The sequence below is a fragment of the Opisthorchis viverrini genome, assembly GCF_000715545.1.
Source record: "Opisthorchis viverrini unplaced genomic scaffold opera_v5_69, whole genome shotgun sequence".
NCBI classification, from domain to species: Eukaryota; Metazoa; Platyhelminthes; class Trematoda; order Opisthorchiida; family Opisthorchiidae; genus Opisthorchis; species Opisthorchis viverrini.
The window spans coordinates 465790-486142 of NW_008751725.1; the positions used below are offsets into that span (position 1 = coordinate 465790).

A 20353-nucleotide genomic window follows, 5' to 3' on the forward strand; every position below is an offset into this window, starting at 1 on the left:
TTGAACGAATTGGTCGACATCTTGACCAGGTTCTTGTTTGTATGTGGCTAAAAGATGGCGTGCATACACGATATTTTTCGGGCGGATGTAAAGTTTTTCCAGGAAGGTTATCGCAGAATGGTAGTCGCTACATTCTACAATGAAGTCACACTGTATGGTCGATGTGACGAATGAGTTTCCAATTTATTTAGACCTTCAGGTTTGATTGAGTTAATGTGAGCTTTGAAAGTACGGAACCAATGAGTTCATGGTTTCATGCCATCTGATGAGTGAGGATTAGCATCAAAAACCGTAGGTCGGAAAATATGATCCATTGCGTTTTCATTAGACGATTAAATTGTTGCAAGAGTCGAGTAGTTCCAGGACGGGATTAGAAGGGAGACAGAATAGAAAGACGTAATGTACGCTTTAATCGTCTAATCACTGTAGTACATGAGCTGAAAATAGAGTGAGAATCACGAGTTGGTGGGTTATGCAAATGTATGGGTTGTATAGTCATGACATTCTCTTGTATTTTATTGAAATATATTTCAGCGCATATGGTCGTCGTCTACCAGAGGTCACTGCTCAGAATTATGAAGGTAGCTTTGCTTTCAATTTCTTGTAAAATTGATAGAATGTGTTCAATGGATCCAAACGTCCCAGTTCAAACTTGTGCGGCTTCAAAGACTTGCTCTCAAAGGCACGTAATGTCTTGGTAATTACTGGCGCAGGGATGAGTGCTGAGAGCGGCGTCCCGACTTTTAGGGGTGCTGGTGGGCTATGGCGCAATTACAACGCTCAAGTGAGTAAGCACCCGTGCTCATTTTTTCTGCTAGGACTTGGCTACACCGTATGCCTTTTATGATGACCCCGGTCTGGTGTGGGAATTTTATCACTACCGAAGAGAACTTGTGCGCAAAACAAGACCAAATTCTGGACATCTTGCACTGGCTGATGCGGAGAAACGATTCAATGCCGACCGAAGGTCATTCACGGTGATAACGCAGAATGTAGATGGATTACACAGCCAAGCAGGGAGCGTCAATGTCCTGGAGTTGCACGGTAAGTATTTACCCATCTTCTCTTTGCACATCACTATGCCATCGTGTGCACTTGGTCCGCTCTGGGACCTATTGTAATTTTGGATATCAGTTTTTCAGGGAGTTTAGGACCTATCATGTTAAAAAAAGGTATTTTGCACTGCGGCGGGAGTGAATTTTAATCACACCTCATTAATTCACGTTGCGTTCAACATATAAGTTACCGTAAACTCAAGTAGGGTTTTCTGTAAGCAGCGTGAAGGCAATTCGGATAAGGATATGTTGTCTGAACTTGTACATTGAAACGGGATCAACTGGATATCCGGGAAGATAAGAGGTTACGAAAATGCGACAGATTGTAGTTCTGCCCGTGAACGTTTAAACCGGGATGTGTACAACACTTTATTGCTCTTTGAAATTATGCTATGTGTGTCGGGTATTGGAGATTATTCAGCACTTACTCTTTGGTGTTTAAAAAGCCTCTGTGCTCGCTAGTTACGTTTTTGATTAAGATTATCTTGGAGGTGTGTTTAGGAGATCTAACCATAGACTTTCAGAGTCTAAAGATGACATGGGGCAAATCGTAGGCCCACTGGAGAGGATAAGATATCTGCTCTAATATTATTTCACGGATGGGGACAAAAAGGGCACTCAGCTTTTTTCAGTGTAGCATCAAAGGCTGCTGAAAGTCAAATTCTTATGTGATTACATTAGATGTAGGAGATGGAATAATGCTCAATTATTCTTTTACTAGGAATTATGAGCAATGAAGCATTATTGACACTGATTTATCGATATTTATCGCAGAGGTCCTTATATCGCAACCGATGTTGAATGTAATTTGAAAATTCGTTTGTTGGCCATTGTGGATAGCTAACATGTACGACAGATGGGTTAGGGGAGACGTGTCATCAAGCTGAATCAAGATGTTAAAGCCTTTCTCCTACAGTCTGGAATATTTTTCTTGAGTGTTATCCATAGGTTTTGTTGGTCTTTGTACGCTAGACGATGCTAGGACATTTGGACTACGGTCTGAAAAGTAAGCGAATCGTACTCTGCTTTACCATTTCAGGCCACCTCACTGATAACCGCACGCCCCTACGTGTCATCTGGGCTGATGTCGAAGCGCTTTCCACACTGTTTTGATTACGCCGGGAATTTTTCGCTGATTTCCACCGCTCTGGCTACTTATCGTAGTGGCGTGAATCTGAGTCCTTGTCTCAAAACTCCAAGTTTATTTTCTGCCCAGTGTTGGGTGCACGACCTGTGCTGCCATTGTGGCTCGGAGCACAGCGATCAGAATTTTCGAGCGGTAAGAATCCGCTTGCCAAGTCCATAATCCAGTTAGCTATCGGGTTTATTCGGGATCTTGACAGCAGTGGTTTGAAGGAAAAGGTGTTAGACCTACTTAGTTCAACGGTGAAACCACAGAATTATATGTATAAATACTAGCGCCATCGGAAACTGAATCAGCAAACGCCGATGAGTCTTGTATTCACGTTTTTGTTGCAACTTGGGTTTCCAAATGCTACCCATTGATAGTTGCTGAAGAACGAAACAGACACTTACCGTTTAACAAGCAAATTTTGTGAACTGTGTGTCGAAAAAACACCATTCTGTTCTACGTGCATATTGGCACCAACCGTCTTATGAAATCTTCAGGTTAAGACATCGTTCGAATCATCATTCCATCAACCTTCATATGGCATAATCATGCCGTTATTCAGATTTGTCTCCAGACAACTATTCAAACAGTCCAAGCATCTTTGCAGTGAACTGGCATTGAATATCACAACCGAAATTTAGAAGGACGCGTTTCAGTAGTTTTCTCGCGCATATTGGCCTTATTGCTTGAGTGTAAAAAACAAGTCTCCATAAAACCACCACCATGGGTGGATACAATTATTAAACACAGCGACAGCTCAACAATGTGAAGGATGCTATTCCTCCGAAAAAGTGGAACGACTTCTAGGGCTGGGCAGCAGGATCGATTTTGAAAGGTCTTCGCACTCACTAACCTCGTATCGTCAACTCAATGAACTGTCTAACGAGTTCAAATTGTTTGCGTTTCGGTTATTTGTCGAACTTACGTACTGGTTCTCCATCCTAGGTAACCTCTTCAAAACTCGCTGCACCAAATGTTCAGACGTACGTGTCAACTTGGATAGTCCTATATGTCCTGCACTGGCAAACAGAGGGTAGGTGGCATTTGGTAGCGTTTTTTTATTGCTGACGCCCTAGAAACCAAAGTTTTAACTATTACCGCAATGTTCTATATGGTAGTCATCGCAACTCCCGTTATTTCAAGACAGGCCGTGACTATAAGTAAGGGTGACTTGGTAAGTTTGTCTAGAATCTATCATCATCCACAAGAAGTCACATCCGTGTTGACACTGATGCACCACGGCTGTACAACCACAAATTTTATTCAGTCAAAACCTTAAATTGAAAAGAGGAGAAAATAGGACGAGGGAGGGACCTAGTGCAAAGAAATTGCAAGCATTTTGAAAGGACTAAATGCGCCCAATTGAACAGTCTGGAAAAAAATTGACATCACGAGTGTCGCTGATATAGTTTAGCCGCCGTTTCTTGCAAAGTCTCCAGGCAAGCACAGGGAGCCTCGGGCCGCATCAGTAACACCCAAACTCTTCGTAATCTCTTTTGCACCCTTTCAAGTAATTCATCATCTACCTCGAAGTCTTTTTGTCATTTTGAAGGAGGCACGGATAGTACACTTGTTTAGGTAAACGATATTCGCATCATTTAGTTTTAGTTCCGCCCTTCTATTGCACTTGTTCTCTGGTGAAAAGCGGGTTCGCCTATGTTTGCATGTGCAACCAGTGTTGTTTTGGTCCTTCTGAATGTAGTTCACTATGATAAATAAATGGTAAATAACAGTTTTGCTCACGGAAGTTTTGTTTTGTGATTTACAACGGCGAGCTTTACTATTGTGACTCGGTATGAAAACTTCTACCCCGCCGACTGGTTACGCTCAATGAAATATAAATACAAGCAACTAACGCTAGTGGTTGTATGAACACAATGATTTATTCTTGACCCAATTGTTGCTATTCACTGAGGTTCTAAATTGTAGGCTGCACAGAGAAAATCCTAGAACGTCACGTAAAGCTGTGGAATTGTATGGTGGATTGCTTTTGTGAAAAGTAGCTGTAATCCGTCTTATATTTGATGATCAACTAAATAATGAGATTCTTTTATATAGGAGCAAGTTTTTAGTCTACAAAAAGATCGATTAACCTTGTTACTCCTCCGCCTGGGAGCCACTACGTTTGAATTAGAACTAAACTGATTGACTATAGTGGCTAGAACAATCTATGTATCTCGCTTGTGACTTGTGTTTATTGTTCACATGATTAGTTCGATCGAAAGCACACCGCTGAAATGAGTTAATTTCATCAACATTATATTTTTTGTTCGCACGCGTACGTTATTCACACTCTCAGTTGACCACACCGAAAACCGAAGATTGGGGAAGTAGGCCATAAACAGAACAGCATTCTACCCAGACAAGTTACTTCTACATGTGACATCCTACAAACTCATGAGTTAAATGTCTCACAGTTCAATACTGTTGCTGAATAGTGGTCATCATGGAGAAAGAAGTCTCTTGTACTGCCATGGGTTAAAATTCATGGGGTAATTAGCGTCCAGCAACGGTGTGTCGGTTGTGAAAAATCTGTACCAGAAGTTCTAATGTCACATAGCTGAGTTTTTATAATATCTGCTTAGTTGTCTTCGGAGTTGAGTTTTGTCTCTTGCGTAACCCAAATTGAATACCTCAGATTCCTAAAACAGATCTCGGTAGCCGCCTCAAGTTAATATGTTACCAGGTAACCCAAATGGCATTGGCATTATTTGTGCTTTCTTGCTTCTTTTGCTCTCGTATGGTGTGGTCCCTTCATTTGACTTCCCAGCCCTATTTAAGTTCATCGTAGTGCGAGCGGTGGTGCGAGTTTCACTCCTCTTAATCACCGATTGGCGAACCAGAAGGTCCGTGGTCCCCAAGATGTTGCCTGCTGCTGTATAGGCTTGGGTTACCTGATGGTACCTCGGCTTCCTTTCTACCTTCTAGTCGAATGGCAACCAGGCACCGAGAGTATGTTACAGCTGAATTATTATTATATCATCTGTTATAGGATCACTGGTGTGACCCACCTGAATAGCTGGCTGAGAACGACACATACGGACAAACACTAAGCCCAAATTTACATGGTTTGTGCGCAGTGCTCAGAGTCTTGATGTCGTTTGAATGTTATCCCTGTTCTGAAGCCGTGCATCCCAGTCCTAGGACCCCCTTTGTATGGTTCGCGTCCCTCGTCCTTCTTCGAAGTAGTCCCCGCAATCTACAATAGATCTATGTGACAACCTTTGTTCCTTTCTCTAGAGCCCTAGTATTCTTGTTGATAGTCATCTTGGTTAAATAACATGCGTTTCACTAGTAACTTTCATCGTGCATAAATGGATTTTCACTCTCAGTCCAGCTGAATGCTTGCAACCCATGCTTTATAAGCCAGATTTATTGAAGCTATTCTATATCGTTTTTTTTAAAACCTACTGGACCGTCTGCCTTTCCATGGCTCAGCAGGCCCTGTTATTGCTACTCTGCAGTTCGCCTGTCTTCGATCCTGAGTTGCACGGGCATATCCCAGAGGAGCAACTGCCCCGTTGTCACAAGCCTATTTCGGACAAACACCCAGATCGCTTATGTAACGGTCTGTTGCGACCTCACGTTGTATGGTTCGGTGAATCCCTGGACGATGATGTTTTACGTCGAGTGGGAATCGCTATGACCAGTGCGGATGTTTGCCTGGTTGTTGGAACTAGTGCAGTTGTGTACCCGGCTGCCGGATTCGCTCAGGACTTGGCAGCACGCGGAGTTCCAGTGGCAGAAGTTAACGTCGAGGTGACGCCGGCTACCAAATCTTTAGGGTATGTATGGTTTGGTTGGTGCTCTTCGGTACTTTACACAGTCTCTTGTTCGTTTCTTCGAGATCACCTTCAGCGTTTCTCTTGTCTTCGATTCTGTGATTACGATGATAGGGTGCAATATACAAGGGAGTCGATGTAATGTCAGGACTTCCTGAGGACAATAAAGCTCATTTTACTGACTAAAAATTCCAGGTGGTTAGGTAACTGATGCGGAATGGTTTTTCGCTAGGCACCTTGTAGCTGAAAGCTCTTCGGAGAAGGTCAATAGCAGTAGCTTATTGGATAGGGCTTGACTCACTGCTAATCAGATGGTTCATTGTTAGAGTTCTTCCTTAGCTTTTTGATCGCCTGTCCACTTGGCTCACGATAGCTTTAGATTAAAGGGATTCAGCAGCCGGACAGTTTGAACTTTTTTCCTGGTTGGTAACCATTGTAAGTATTATGTCAACAGTGGAACTCTGGTTGTGAACCAGAGACGCTGTTTCGTTTTCAGCTGCTACCGTTTCCAACCTAGCGCTCCTACCTAAATACTTATTTTGTCCTTTTCAGTTACTTTTTCCAAGGCAAATCCGGTGAAATATTGCCAGAATTGTTCAACGACTTGTGTCTGTCTTGATACGGATACCATAACAACTCTGTGAAACATTACAGTTTTATCTCGTGTCTTTGAAAATTTTTTATCTTGCTGCACTGAATACTATTTTCATCACTTAGCTACTTCTCTTCTATATGACTGCACACCTGTCTGGAAAGCTACGTTTCATAAAATCTCCACTGCTTTGTCCAGACAAAGTTGTTTATCATCTGGGTAGTGCTGACTGAGCCGCTGATAGGCTGTCTAGCACCTTTCTCCCTTTGCCATTTCAACTTATCTGTTACCTGCATGGTCTCCGGCTGCATAGAACATGTAGGATGTAAATGTGCGGTTGAATTGCTAACCAGTTTGTCGCAGATATTGGAATATATCTCTTCTTTTCCGTCAGGATAAAATGCAGGGATACAAAATATATGGTAGCGTTTGGGTTTCTCTCGCGTTTCCGTAGTTCATCTTGCACCGCACTTTATTTCGCCAGCATCTTGCCAGCCAGTGACCCCACGCAATGATCACGGGAATCCAGTTTCCAGTCACTACCGCATTTCGCCGGCGTCTGGTAAATGCCATCCTTTCTGGACTCGCTTTTAACCCATTAAACCTTCTATCGTGTACTGTTCAGCTTCAGTCCTTAATCGTTTGTTGCTCACGCTGGGTTCAATCACTTAGTTTCAAGCCATTCACCCGACCTCGCCATGGTTGTCCTATATATTGGGTTAACGGGTGCTTGTGCAGTTTGATGTAGTCACCTCTGGTGGATGAACTGATTTGTGTTTCATGCTTTTAGGCTAGCGCTACCACAAAAAGTCCAAAATTCTCTGCCTCAACCCTATCCAGTGCATTATCTAATTTAGTTTTTCACTGTCACACTGGGCGTACGGCTTTGGGTGTCGTGAATCTACCAAGTTCTTCGTTTTTGCATACTCACAAGTAATGAGTAGGTAGATTGTAGTACTATTTCCGGAAGCGCACTCACCACCATTCAATCCTGCCCGTAAGCCGATCGAGGAGGCGGTTCCTGTCAACACTGACTGAAAATTGCTGCTCCATATGCTTTACCTCTCCAAGGCGTAACAAATGGATATATACTGTGGTGTAAAGATACCAGAAGTGACAAATGATTGATTCACTGGTAACAGTGCACCTCTATTAGAAAGTGCCGGTCACGAGCTCTGGTAGGCGTGAAAGTACGTCATCGATATTGATCATTCCTATTCGCACCTGACCGTATAAGTACATCAAGTAGTGTTTGCTATGCACACTTCGATCACGCCTTGAGCTTTCAAGGGTTGCGCGGTTGCAAATGCAGCTTAACTCAGATGTATGCGCCTTAGCTGGTAGATGTTTGCTGCGTCGCAACCCTATGCCTTTCGCTAACGAAGCTCAACTGCACTGCTCATGTTTCCTGAAAAGAAAACAGCACCGTCAGTCTTTGAGGCTAACATTTGTTGATACAACGTGCGTAGTCCAGTTAAGTTTGGACCTTAGCATTCTTTCATGGTTGGCAAGTAGATTTATTGACTACACTGGAGCTTGCTAATGACATCCTTCGTAGGCTCGGGAAAGGGGAGAGTTTGAATTATGTTCTCGTCCGAATCGCCCGATCTCTCGTAGTTGACTTCGTTCAGCCCCTAATTGTTATTTTGTAAACCGGGTTTTTCATTGACTCGTTCTGCACCCGTGACCCCCTTGGGTTGCATGGTCATGGCAGCACCTCCTACAACATAAAGAACCCGAAAACATGATTTGGGTTTCTAACCACTTGCTGTAACCCACCCGGTATAAGGAGGAGTCAGCAATCGATGAAATCTATGATCAAAAATGTGTTGAAAATGCTCAAAGTACGCAAGATGCAAAGGATACAAGCAATAATGGAAGAACGTTAGAATCGTTAAAACGCTGTTCACTTGTTCCTCGATAGTTCTCAATTTGAATTGCGTGATATGGATTCGTCGCTTTCTTAGTTGTATACCTGATTTGAATATGACCTAGTTTTTTGTATTGTGTAGTTTTCTTCAGCGTTTGCTTATTTCAAATCCTATGGATCACGAATCATCGGCTAGATTCGTGGAATTCGCGGGGAATAACTCTCAAGCGGAGTGTATTCATTGGCATCTGCTTGGTACGATTCCATGCTGGCCAGCGCAAACATGTTCCCCTCAGGATTTGGCCCCTGGTTTTCCGCATACATGGAGATATTGACTGTTGTGGACGATTCCATTCCTGCTGTGGATCCAATGGGCCACGCGCCATACTCTGTTGGGGTATGCGTTTCCTGGTATGGCTGCGAACTATATTGGGATAAATTATCTGTTATTCTACCCGTGTCTGTGGGGTACATTTCTTCACACAGTGCTGATGGACATATCAGCCGTTGTGATCCAAAAGCACTTGAATATGTCATTGACTGCACTTCTCCAAATTGACTTGACAACGGTGACGGAGCTCTGGGCAACGGGACAACGTTCGCTGGGTGACGAGCAACATATATTTGTGATAGACTCCTATTGTCAGTTGGTGAGTAGGGGTTTAATGGGATCGATTCTACTCGTTTGTCTCCTGGCTTGACTGCTCGTGGACTTGGTGGTGTTATGTACGCTTCCGTATCAGTATCCTGCCAATTCACAATGCGACGCTGAGACTCGGTCGAATCCTTTGATTTGTTTCTCCCCATTTGTTTCCCACTTGACTTTCGGTGATTATCCAACCCCTTGGCATGTGTTCCGCCATTTTGACCGTTTGCTGGTAAAATGCCGTTGGATCCTTCTTCGTCCCCGACTGCCGTTCTAGGTAAGAAACCTGTTTCAGCGGAATACCGATGTGTTTGTCGGAGGTCATCTAAACTATTGCCTCCTACAGTATCTTGCAGAACACTTTCGTACTGCCGGCCGCGTTTTTTCAAGTGGATTCTTCCCTTGTGCCTCTTCGAACGATGCAAAGCACAACAACAAATAAGACAACTACTACCCACAAACACTATGGCCAGAGAGGGCACAAGCCACAAGAATATCCAACGGGGAATGGACTCATCAGATTCCGTTAGTTGAGGTTCTGTCTTGGATGGAACATAATGGGAAGTGGTGGAGGATGTTGTCTTGCCTACTGTACTATTTGTTGATCTCGTCGAACTAGAGTTTACGGCTTCCAAATTGTCGATATGATTGAACGTGGTGCTTGTCGAAGAACTCTCCCCTACATTGGTTGTGGTCGTCGACGTCAAAGTGGTCGAAATGGTCGAAGTGGTCACACACGGGTCGTTTGGATACCAAGACAGCGTATTGTTTTCTCCCTGTGTGCATTCAAGTCGACCAAGGGACCCACAGTCCAGTACACATCCGGCATTGTAATCCAGAACCATGATTCCATTTTCCAAATGCGAACGGCAAACTACCATTTGACACGACCGAATTGCTGGGCAGGCGGAACATCCTATAGCAGATAAAGAAAAGTGAGGAATATAAATGCACATGCAGGCTTCGTTAATATATTGTGTTAATAATCCACTAGATGGTGTGCACTTTTAACGCATATTGTCAATCACTTGTGTCTCCAAAGATTTCTACACAGCGGGATCATGTTGATCGGCTCTAGAGTCTCGCACGAAGTTTGACTTTTACACTGCATCACTGGCACTCGAATGTGAATTACCTGTCATGTGAAGGCGTTTGTATAGCGACTGTTTACAACTTAACTGGAAAATAAAAATGTATGAGAGCAATTGACGAACAGCAGAAGACTCGACCAACTTCACTGTCTGCAGCACACTCGGAGTTTTATTTTGGTGCAGACAATGCAACCCTTCTTTAAAGTCGCGTGTGGAATATACTGCCCGAAATGTGTATAGAGCCATCGTCCTTGTTTTAACTATCTCAACGTGAGGATTTCACATTCTGGTTGAAAGTCACAAAGCCCATGCGATTACTTGTGATAGGGCAGGCATAGACAACCGCAAACGTGATTAATTGCTGAATTGATGAGGAACGACCGCAAATGCACTCCTGGTGAAACTCCGGTTATTCTTCTGTATGAATTAGTCGTATCAGGACTGAGGGGTCTGAGGAGAGAAATGCGAGGCTGCCACGGTCAGCATTGACTCAGGTGACCAGTGGACCCAGCTTAAATCGGCCACTGTGTTTAGATTCCTGAATCAGGAAAGTAAAACAATAGCAGCTGTCTTTACCACACCTGAAATACACAACGATGAACGTATATAACCCTTAACCTGATTCACATGTATTGAAGGGTCGATTCAAATGGCAGCAAATGTCTTAGGACAACAAATTGGGAAAAGTAACTCCTTAGCATTTCGTAGTGGCTAATCCCCGTGCTGATTGTAGCTGTTGTCATTGTTAATAAAAATAACCCACCTAGACATACTAAGTATGAAGCCAAAATCTGGAGCCTAAGTGGCTGCTATAAATTTTCTCCTGGTACAAATGCTTAGGGGGAATGGCGACTAGGTGTGACTGTTTCAACATGTGAATGCATCCATGCGTTCAGTTCATCTGTTTATCAGTATCGAAATGTCCACCTGGCGAATAAGGACTTTTGATAAATTCCTCTTGGTCTACATTATTACTAGGGCCACCTGAGTGATCCAAACAGCAGACAATAAACGTGGTCATGTGGGCGAAAAACCCCTCTAAGTATGCCAAAGCTTATCCTCGTTGCGACCTGAGTTGACTGGAAACTTGAGGACGCTTGGAATTTATGTGATGCGACGATGAGACTCCCCTGGTGTTCTAATCCGACTTTGCCAGAAATCCTACACATGGTTTTTTAGGAGGCCTTTCTGTCCCTCTTATGGGACATTCTGATGTGGTAACATCTACCGACCTGAACAGTATGAGTGATCACTCAGTGAGGAGGGCGCATCGTAGAGGTTGTTGTGGCATCTACACCCCCTGCTCTTTTTGCAGTGACTGACTGGGAAACCTGTTCTTGACTCCCAACTTTTTGCTTCCTTGTAGTGAATTTCTCCACAAGAGCCGCCACAATTCCACTTACAACCTGGATGTATCGGCCACGCGTGAACACAATTTAGTCACATCATTAGCTATAAATTATGGGATTTTCACTAAATTTTGCTTTAAAAGCTCTTTTTTGTGCTTACCAAACTTCGCTAGACACAAAGACAACATAAATGGATTCGCAACATTGGAATCGAAAGATAAACCCGATTCGACTGTGTGATTCAGCACTCATTTGTAGTTACTAGGTTCTTTGAGAATTGGGGGTCTTGATCCATAAGGAGCCAATTCATTGAGATCTATGAAACGTGATGGTGAGAGAATCAGCCTTGGGGGTCAAACCATCTCAAGGTGGCATGGTAATGACTCCAATTTTCAAAAGGATGCCTCGGAACGATTGTGGTGATCACAGAGGGCTTATCCTTATTTCAGCGCACTAAAACTGACTTCAACTACTCGTCATAAAGCACGTTACTGTCGTGAACAATAAGTCGGTTTCGACTCTGTTCGACGTTGTGTATCAAGTTTTTGTTCTTCGCCAGGTTTTAGAGCATCGTCGACGGTTATCGTCCTGTGCACACATGCAGCTCCCACTTCAGTCATGAACACCCTGTGTGAGACTGGATTTAGGGTACGCAGATGATATCACCTTGCTGATTAAGCAGTATTAAAAACCTACTAGGGACACTGACTATTAAAGTTGAACGATTCGACGTGTTTTGCGTCCTCATATTTTGGGTAATTTTTCTATCTTCAACTAAATTTTGCATATCGAGCATCTCGAATCTACGCCCTTTTGATGAACTACAAGTTAAAGTATAGTACAGTAGAAGGGTTTTCAATAGCCTCGCAGGTAACCCTGGACCAAAAAGAACACAAGCCTAGGTTACGTGAAAGATCCAAGGCGAATCAATTGACCCGAAACCCACCTGACATTTCCTCATCCCTGCTAACGTGAACATTTCTTGTTCATTCTGCGGTGCGTGGGTAATATGCCATTAGCTTCAGTGTTTACCTTGGGTGTTTGCACGGTTGATAGGAAAACTGTAATCCGGCCGCTGTTGATCGACGTTCCAAAGGCTGCCCGGAAACCCAAATAACTTAGTCTGCCAGAAGAGACTCTAACTCAGCAGGGAATCAAGGTGATCCGATGTAGCATTTTTTACCATCAGTTCTCTTCACATTTCTCTCAAACCGGTCGAGGTTGTGGTTGAAAACCCCCGACGGAAAATGTATCGAGTCTTCTCAACTAGTTGGTGAATTAACAGGAAGTGTCACATAATAGCCTGTGTAGTATTTAGTGCCACGACGGTTCTCCAGTGTATTTTACTGCATGTGTTGACGTCATCACCCACGTCATCCGTGGGTGACTGATGGAGTGCCTACCAGACAGTACCCGATTGCGGGTTTGGTGTGTACGATATGTGATTTCAGCCGACTTTTACCGGTGCTAGCTATCGCTACTGTCTATACAGACGATGAAAGCAGTCAGAGAATGCCTGTTTTATTACCCCATGTGTTTGTGTGTTCACGTGTAGTCTGCTAGGAGGGATGCGCACAATTCAGTCCGTAATGTGAGAGAATCTGTGCCATACAAACAAATGACTAAATCATGTGAAATACACAGTTATCTGTTTGTTAGAGCGTACAACGTATCTTCGCTTATGGTGGAGCTCGACTGTAACGGCTTGCAGAAAGTTACACGTTTTAGTATAAAAACTCTGAATCCAACAAAACGATTGTGTTAACTGAAATCTGTCAATCATCCACTCTCCAAGTAATATTAGGAATAGAAACAAGACGGAACGTTGCCGTACGGGTGTCAGGTCTTCGATGTGCTAAGTTCACTGAAAATGTTCAACAAAATGGCGCGAAATTCGATACACCCGAATACACAGCATTTCTCTCCAGATATACATTTGGTTTGGAGAACATGCGTTCCTTGTCTATCATGCGTAGATTCTAACCGGATAAAAAATGGCTAAACTTCAGTCTCACATTGGAATATACTTTAGTACACTGGGTTAACGAAATACATTCGTTTGCATACCAACTCGGTTGTGACCGAAGACTCCCCTGGAACCCAGCAGAATCTCTCGCTCATGATGTTTCAGGCAGTCGCATGTGCTACACCGGCCGTCTCATGTTTAAGTTGGTACGATATTCGGGGTATCGCGATACGTGCGTGGACGTACTACACTACTCATAAGGCTGGTGAAAACTCTTCGGTATCATAAACGACAGATTCAGCTGGGTCAAAACCAGATTTCGTACAGTTTGGGATCAATTAGAACATGAGGTTGACAGTAAGATTGTTCATGAAAAGTTTGGTTAATGACCATGTGATTTCCAAGTTAGCAGTATTTTTGTGACTTCTAAGCGGAAACTTTCTAAGCGCACCAAGAATATTGGCCGAATAAACCTCAACAACAGGCCAAACATATCTAGGGTTCAGGAGGCGATTTGTGTACGTTTTTCGTGCCCATTTAACCCAGGTTCCCCACTGGTGAACTGAACAAACCTGTCCAGTGGCTTGGTACTCCTAATTACGGCTTGTTGTTTCGTTAGCTTTTGATGATGTCCTCACCCCTGATGTCAGAAAACGGAACTGGTCTGCTTCAGTTTCCAACAAGTGGAGCTTTACTGGGTGATTCCTTGCTTCTTTGCCAAACGAGATGGGACCCGTCTACAAGTGTGATGTATCCCATCATCAAGTTGACGAGCACAAGTTCACAATATTCATTTGACAGCTGCTTATCTGGAAAATGATTTCCTACTGAAAGAAGTCCGTCCAAGTTGTGCTTCATCATTTGGTTGCGTCGAAAATATCAAAGATATGCATCATTCACTAGTTTAGGTTTGGAAAAAGGTTAAAAAGAAATTGTGAAGTAATCAAGGCGTTCATTTGAAAACCATTCTCGGGAAGCTCAATTTTCTCGCTTTTCCTAGAGACATAGAAAAGGGACATTTATGCATGCTGGGATATCTGCCTGATGTGCTTCGAGGTGGGCAAAACCATGATGAATCTTCCCATGATACTAGTATATTGAATTCCGGACAGAATTGATCCCGGAGCAAACTAGTTGCCTGAGAACCATTAATGAGGTGTTCAAATGAAACCCGAATGAAGCCCAAGCAAACAAAATTTAGGTGCGTGGATATGAATAAAATCTTTCGTTGATATTTGATCTTTATTGAGACTATCAACCACCGTCAGCAAGCTTGATTTTAAGGAAGGCTCACCCGTAAGAGGTTCACGATTATATTAGTGTGGATTCCGCTCTGTAAAACAGAATCAACTGTGATTTGGTGAACGAGTTCACAATTCTGAGCAAGATGATAAGACTGAGAATCGAGAGTTCTGTGTACCGTCAGTCATGCTGGTATGGAAAAGCATGCGATGCTAAGAAATGCCTGGATGTCTTAGTAGAGCGAAAATATATCTAACGGCGCTGGCTGTTGGAGTACTTATGCTGAAGCCTGTTTGCTGCCGACAGGTGACCATTCTTTGTGGTCCACACTCAGATTCTTTTGGCTAGTACGACCTCTTTTTCCGCATGTAGACGAGATACAATGGGCTTCCCGCACTCCGGACAATGCTCGACAACTACAGACGTAGCTTGAAAGTACTCTGAATGTAAGAATGACGAGAAAACGGCTGTTCACTAATCCAGAAAGTCTATAAAGACCGTATGGCTTTTTCGTCATGCGTGCGTGTGTCGTGACAATCCCGAGAGATTCAACCTCTCGACCTTTCTGGTTGACCAGTATACTATTCGATCACGAGTAAATAAGCAGCAATCTGATCAAGATACATGTAAACACTGTATAGTGCCATGCATCTATCCACCCGTGGTTCCTATCACTTGATGGGTTTCTGTTTGGTTTACAGACTGATAACTCCTCATATGGAAGATTCATGAGACTTGTGGGATTAATCCTGTTTCAGTAACGTTACTAAGAGTCTGAATTTAGGGGGTTTAGACACTTCAGTCAAGGATTTACTCCTTCGAAGAGCCAAAGGGTGCGATACAGCCGTCTTTAGCGTTGAAAATCCCCATCAGTAATCACGGAGAAGAGTGCACTCCGAAGCACCTGCATAAGAACTGCACGCGGGTGGTTGATCATCTGAACGGTCAACTTGCCTGACTAGTCTTGTATGAGTGGGAAAAGTGGCAGTACATATCCAATTTTCAACAACAGAACAGGCTAGCGTCCCCCGACTGGTTGTAGGGGGAGGATTGAGAACTGGATTTGAAACTTCGCTGCAGGTTATGAAGTCACCAAGCTTGCTAATTTTTGGTACGTATACTTCAACTGAAGAATGCTTTAGAATATGGCTTCTTAGCGGCCAAATGCCAGCATCACCAGACCGCTGGGCAATGAGTGTGTTCGATGATCTGGATGCTGTCCAGAAACATCTATACGGGCACCAAAGTGAGGTTTCTATCCAGCGACCAAAAATTGATGTTGCTGCAGGAACAGATGAATAATTAGTGCACTCTCAATAACGGTTGTTGAATTTCCGGTTAATGTTAACGGATAACACCAGTGAATGTTTTGTTTAGACCAGATCAAGTGCGGTATCTTTCAGTTTTTGTTGCAATGTCACATGTAAAGGCAGATACTTCCAGTGAACTCAAGGCAGTGGTGAACGAGGCAATATTTGCAATAAAATGGGCCCAAATTTGGACGAAGAGGGACAGTTAACAAAAAGCAGGATACTATTTCTACTCACTCGAACCACAATGTATCGAGGTGGGGTCCGCTGGCTGAACAACTCTTGTAGACTACTACCTAATACTGGGTAGCTTTTGCTTCGTGAAATGGGATCTTGGCTCAATTGATTGGTAACACTTGATTGTGCATTATTTATGATAATGTAAAGATAAATATCACCTGATCGGTTAATGGACGACTCCTGCCACCTTCCACAAAAGCGTGAACAATAAGCAGTAAAAGTAAAAGATTTCTCCATGAAATACACCCATTTGCAAATGAGAGTATTTTGCTAATTTCATGCAATTTGGTTCTAAGTAGAACATAAGTTTGACGGAGACTCGGAGACTGCGCCTACCTGATGAGCCCCGAGAAGTGCGAAATCGGTCGTGGCCTGTCGAGGAGTTTACAGCAACCTTATAAATAGCGCATTACAAAAATAAAAGATTTCTCGTTTGGGTGCGCAACGGTGATGCTTTTCAACTAGAGTGGGACGGCTGTACAGTATTTGCCGGCTTTACAGCTTCATCAAAGGGATGAAAGCTGTTGAAACTTTTCACACTGAATAAAAGGCTGTTGGTCAGGGGAATCACCACAAAACATGCCCAGATAGCGTTTTGCATGAAAGTTTGCCTCCTAAGGAGATAAACAACCACGAAGAGGACGAGTCATCATCCCCTGAATATGTTTGACACAAGTCAATTCCTAAAAATTGTCCAGACATTCAAGTGTTGTGCTTATACTTCCGTCAAGGGAAGCTTGTTTGTATAAGATAGTTCGCCACATAGTTTTCCAGACATTTTCTTAAAGGGACTCTTACTACCCTTCTCTTTTTATGCGTGCACAAGGACTGAGCATCTATTCGATGAGACCGACCGTATAATGTAATTATGTGAACGAAAAGCTAACCGGTGCCCTCAGTCGACTTCTAAAGCGTCTAAAACAGGAAAATATCTGTATGATCGTTCGTATAAACTCTACCACAACCTTTACCACCCGGCGCACTCGCACACGCATACCCAGACGACGCGCGCATTGTGTAACTAAAAGAAAGTAATGATCGATAGGCTTTTAATCAAAATTTGAATGACACTGTTCGAACTAACTACAACTGACTGTACAGGCTAAATGTGGAGTAAAAAGAGGCCAAATTTTTTAGAGCAAAAAAAGATAATAGCACCAATAAACACAAATGTGACTTATTTATTTTTTTATTTGTTCACGGCACGACGGAGATAACCTACGGGCTAATAGTACCATCCTGTATCTTGAGAAGCTTTATATGCAATGTGAATTGAGTGAGTATCGCGAAATATTGTACTGCAAAGATCCTCGTTTCATTTGTTGATACGTCAATATATCTACGTGGTCCACAAAACTGTCATCTCTTTACCAGTTGGATCGATTTATGGAAAAATTGGTTCGGTGATTATCATCTTTCCTGGATAGTCGATAATGTGAAATTGCTGGCATATCTATTTGTTCAAACAAGTCAGCAGATTTAGCGAATATACACTCATCTGCAAACTAATTTGGTTCTTTCGAGAGACTCACCTGGAACCCAGCTGAATCTCTCGTTTATGATGTTCTCAGGTAACTGAATGTGCTGCACCAGGCCGCCTCGTGTTTCAGTCGCTACGATATTTGAAATATCGCGATACATGTATATTTGTAATGTACTACTCATAAGGTTGCTGGTCGATGAATTTTCAGCAACCTTATGAGTAGCACAGTACAAAAGTCAGCAGAAGTTATTTACCCGTAGATAACCCTGATGTCGCTTAGCTAATTGTTTCCAGCAGAATGAGGGCCCGAAACGTACTTCCAGAGGTCACAATCCAAAGGCTTTTGTGGCATACAATTCTTCCAGCCTCCTATCAGAAAAGGTAGGTTTTTCGGTGCCGTAATGGTGTGCAGAGCTTACAGACTTACATACAAATAACGTCACCAACTTATGGAATTTGTCAGTTCATTACATTCCTTTGTTTGCTCCACGTGACCTGTTTGATCGTTAACTCTTTGAGGATATTGAGAGAAAGTTTTAGGGGCTTCATGTAAAGTAGTGTAACATGCATCACCATAGGTTTACAGACTATCCTGCAAGCTGTCTGACCATGGTGAATCAGCTGATGCACAGCTGACAAATCGGTTTAAACTTCGCAAACGGGTGCAATGCATGGTCGTTTCGTACTTTCACGGAAAACGCATGCTGTGGTGCTACGTACCGTCCAGAAGAGGGGCGTTCGGAACTCCTGACAATGCCGTCTATTGACTCTGTGGCTTGATTTCATGGTTTAAAAACCAGGGGAAACCCCGAACGAATCATACAAACAAACGAATGCCACGTAGACCGTGCTAATTAACCCCGGTTCGAAAGCGATTGCCTCAAGATCAGTCAGACTGTCCGAAGTCTGTCTTCTTGTTTGGCTGGCTGATTTGCTTGCCTGCACGGTCGAAATAAAATTTGACTTTTTGAAATATGCAGTGGCCTGACGTTCTATGGACTTGTGAATATAAACGATAATGGAATTTGAAAACACACATTTTTCAATCAAATCCTAACACAAAGCTTGTGTAACGAAGCAAAATCTGCCCTTTTTGTTTATAGGAAATGCTTTCCTCTGTGAAGGGAAGAAAACTCAGAAAAGTAGTTTACTGATTTCTCGTTGATGCTTAATTCTTTCAGAAAAGCCAGCAAGAAACGCCAAGTAATGAAAAAGGGACTTTCCTCAACGATGCGTGTATACGATATGCCCCATAGTTACGCACTGGTTGTTATTCACTGGAATGTTGCTGGATGTGTGTCACAAGTGTTTTATATATCCTATTACCAATAACGCACGCCATCATCATACAGCCACTCACCTTTTATCAACAACCGTATTAAGTATGGTCGTTCTTTCGGTGGAAAGGGGATTTTTTCTTCCGGAACCCAGATGGATCTCGCGTTTGTGATGTTTCCAGGTAACTGAATTTACTGCACCAGGCCGCCTCATGTTCCAGTTGCTACAATATTCGAGATATCTCGATACATGTATACACGTAACGCACTACTCATAACGCTGCTGAGATTACTTCGACAGCCTTTGACCGGTTTGGCCCTTTTTGGGGCTCATCAAGTAGGTGCACTGCCTGAGTATCCGGCAACCTCACTCTATTGATCACTCTCCTATCGTATTTTTAGCAGTTCATAGGGATTATAACAGTAGGGAAATGTAGTTGGATGGCTTTTCGATTAAATAATTGGGTCTACTGGCAGGTTCGGAAATGATTTCGTGACAGTGAGGGCTAATAACTACAAAAAATTCCCCGTCCACTCTGGATGGCTTTTGTCACTTGCGGTATAAAAACCTGTGGATAGCTTTGAGTTCTATGCACTGTTTATTTAGATAACTTTGCTGGTCTATTTATTCGACAAATAATCGTGGTGATTCCAAGTTGGTGATGGTGCTAACTTTCCAGAGCGTCTTCTGATGACTATGCATTTGTCAGAAATAGACCCAAGTACATGATTCCCAAACTATTGAGACCAAAATCATGGGATTACAGTATCGGAATTGCAGTGGATTAGAGTGATTTCCGGAAGATCTAAAACCGCAAAAAGTATGATAATCTTTTATATCCAGCAAATATAAGTTGGTTTCATAGTATAACGCCGCACAAAAAAAGCCACGCCGTAGAATGAGAACAATTTTAGCCGAGTTGTATGACTTTCAGAAAAGTGAAAACCCAAAATACACAAAAAAAAGCTGATGATGCAGCTTGGCTGGAATAGGAAAGTTAAATAGCTTCAGTTGTAGCACACCCGTTTTATCGTTTACCATGACGAAACACTCGGTCAGCATCTTTGTGTCCAATGATTGTGAGAAGACAGTTGTGCAAATATTTTACATATTGTGATGTTTGCCAGTAGGCTTATGGATTTATGCCTTGACGTTTGTTGTTTTTATCCACCTGATTTTGGTGCGGAGTTGTGAATACTATTTAATTTGTCTTGAATACTATGGGCGTCATCATCATGATTGATGGCATAACGTCAGGTTTCAACATAGTTGCTTCGTTGTCGTACATCCATGATTTATTTGAAGGCCTTATTGTGA

General features: G+C 42.9%; 2 protein-coding genes across 2 annotated transcripts in view; one reads left to right on the top strand and one right to left on the bottom strand.

The window, feature by feature from the left end:
- The window catches only part of T265_04278 (hypothetical protein), a gene marked incomplete at both ends in the record, with an annotated part of 15511 nt that extends 8448 nt beyond the window's left edge, over window positions 1-7063 (top strand). Inside the window, 6 exons of the mRNA XM_009168977.1 lie at window positions 535-581; window positions 617-784; window positions 819-1044; window positions 3133-3220; window positions 5652-5972; window positions 6522-7063. Coding sequence (XP_009167241.1) covers window positions 535-581; window positions 617-784; window positions 819-1044; window positions 3133-3220; window positions 5652-5972; window positions 6522-6588 — 917 coding nt within the window. The remainder of the gene's footprint in view (window positions 1-534; window positions 582-616; window positions 785-818; window positions 1045-3132; window positions 3221-5651; window positions 5973-6521) is intronic.
- Window positions 7064-8373: 1310 nt separating this feature from the next.
- Window positions 8374-20353, bottom strand: part of T265_04279 (hypothetical protein) — a gene marked incomplete at both ends in the record, with an annotated part of 59447 nt that continues 47467 nt past the window's right edge. The window contains one exon of the mRNA XM_009168978.1: window positions 8374-9993. Coding sequence (XP_009167242.1) covers window positions 8624-9993 — 1370 coding nt within the window. The remainder of the gene's footprint in view (window positions 9994-20353) is intronic.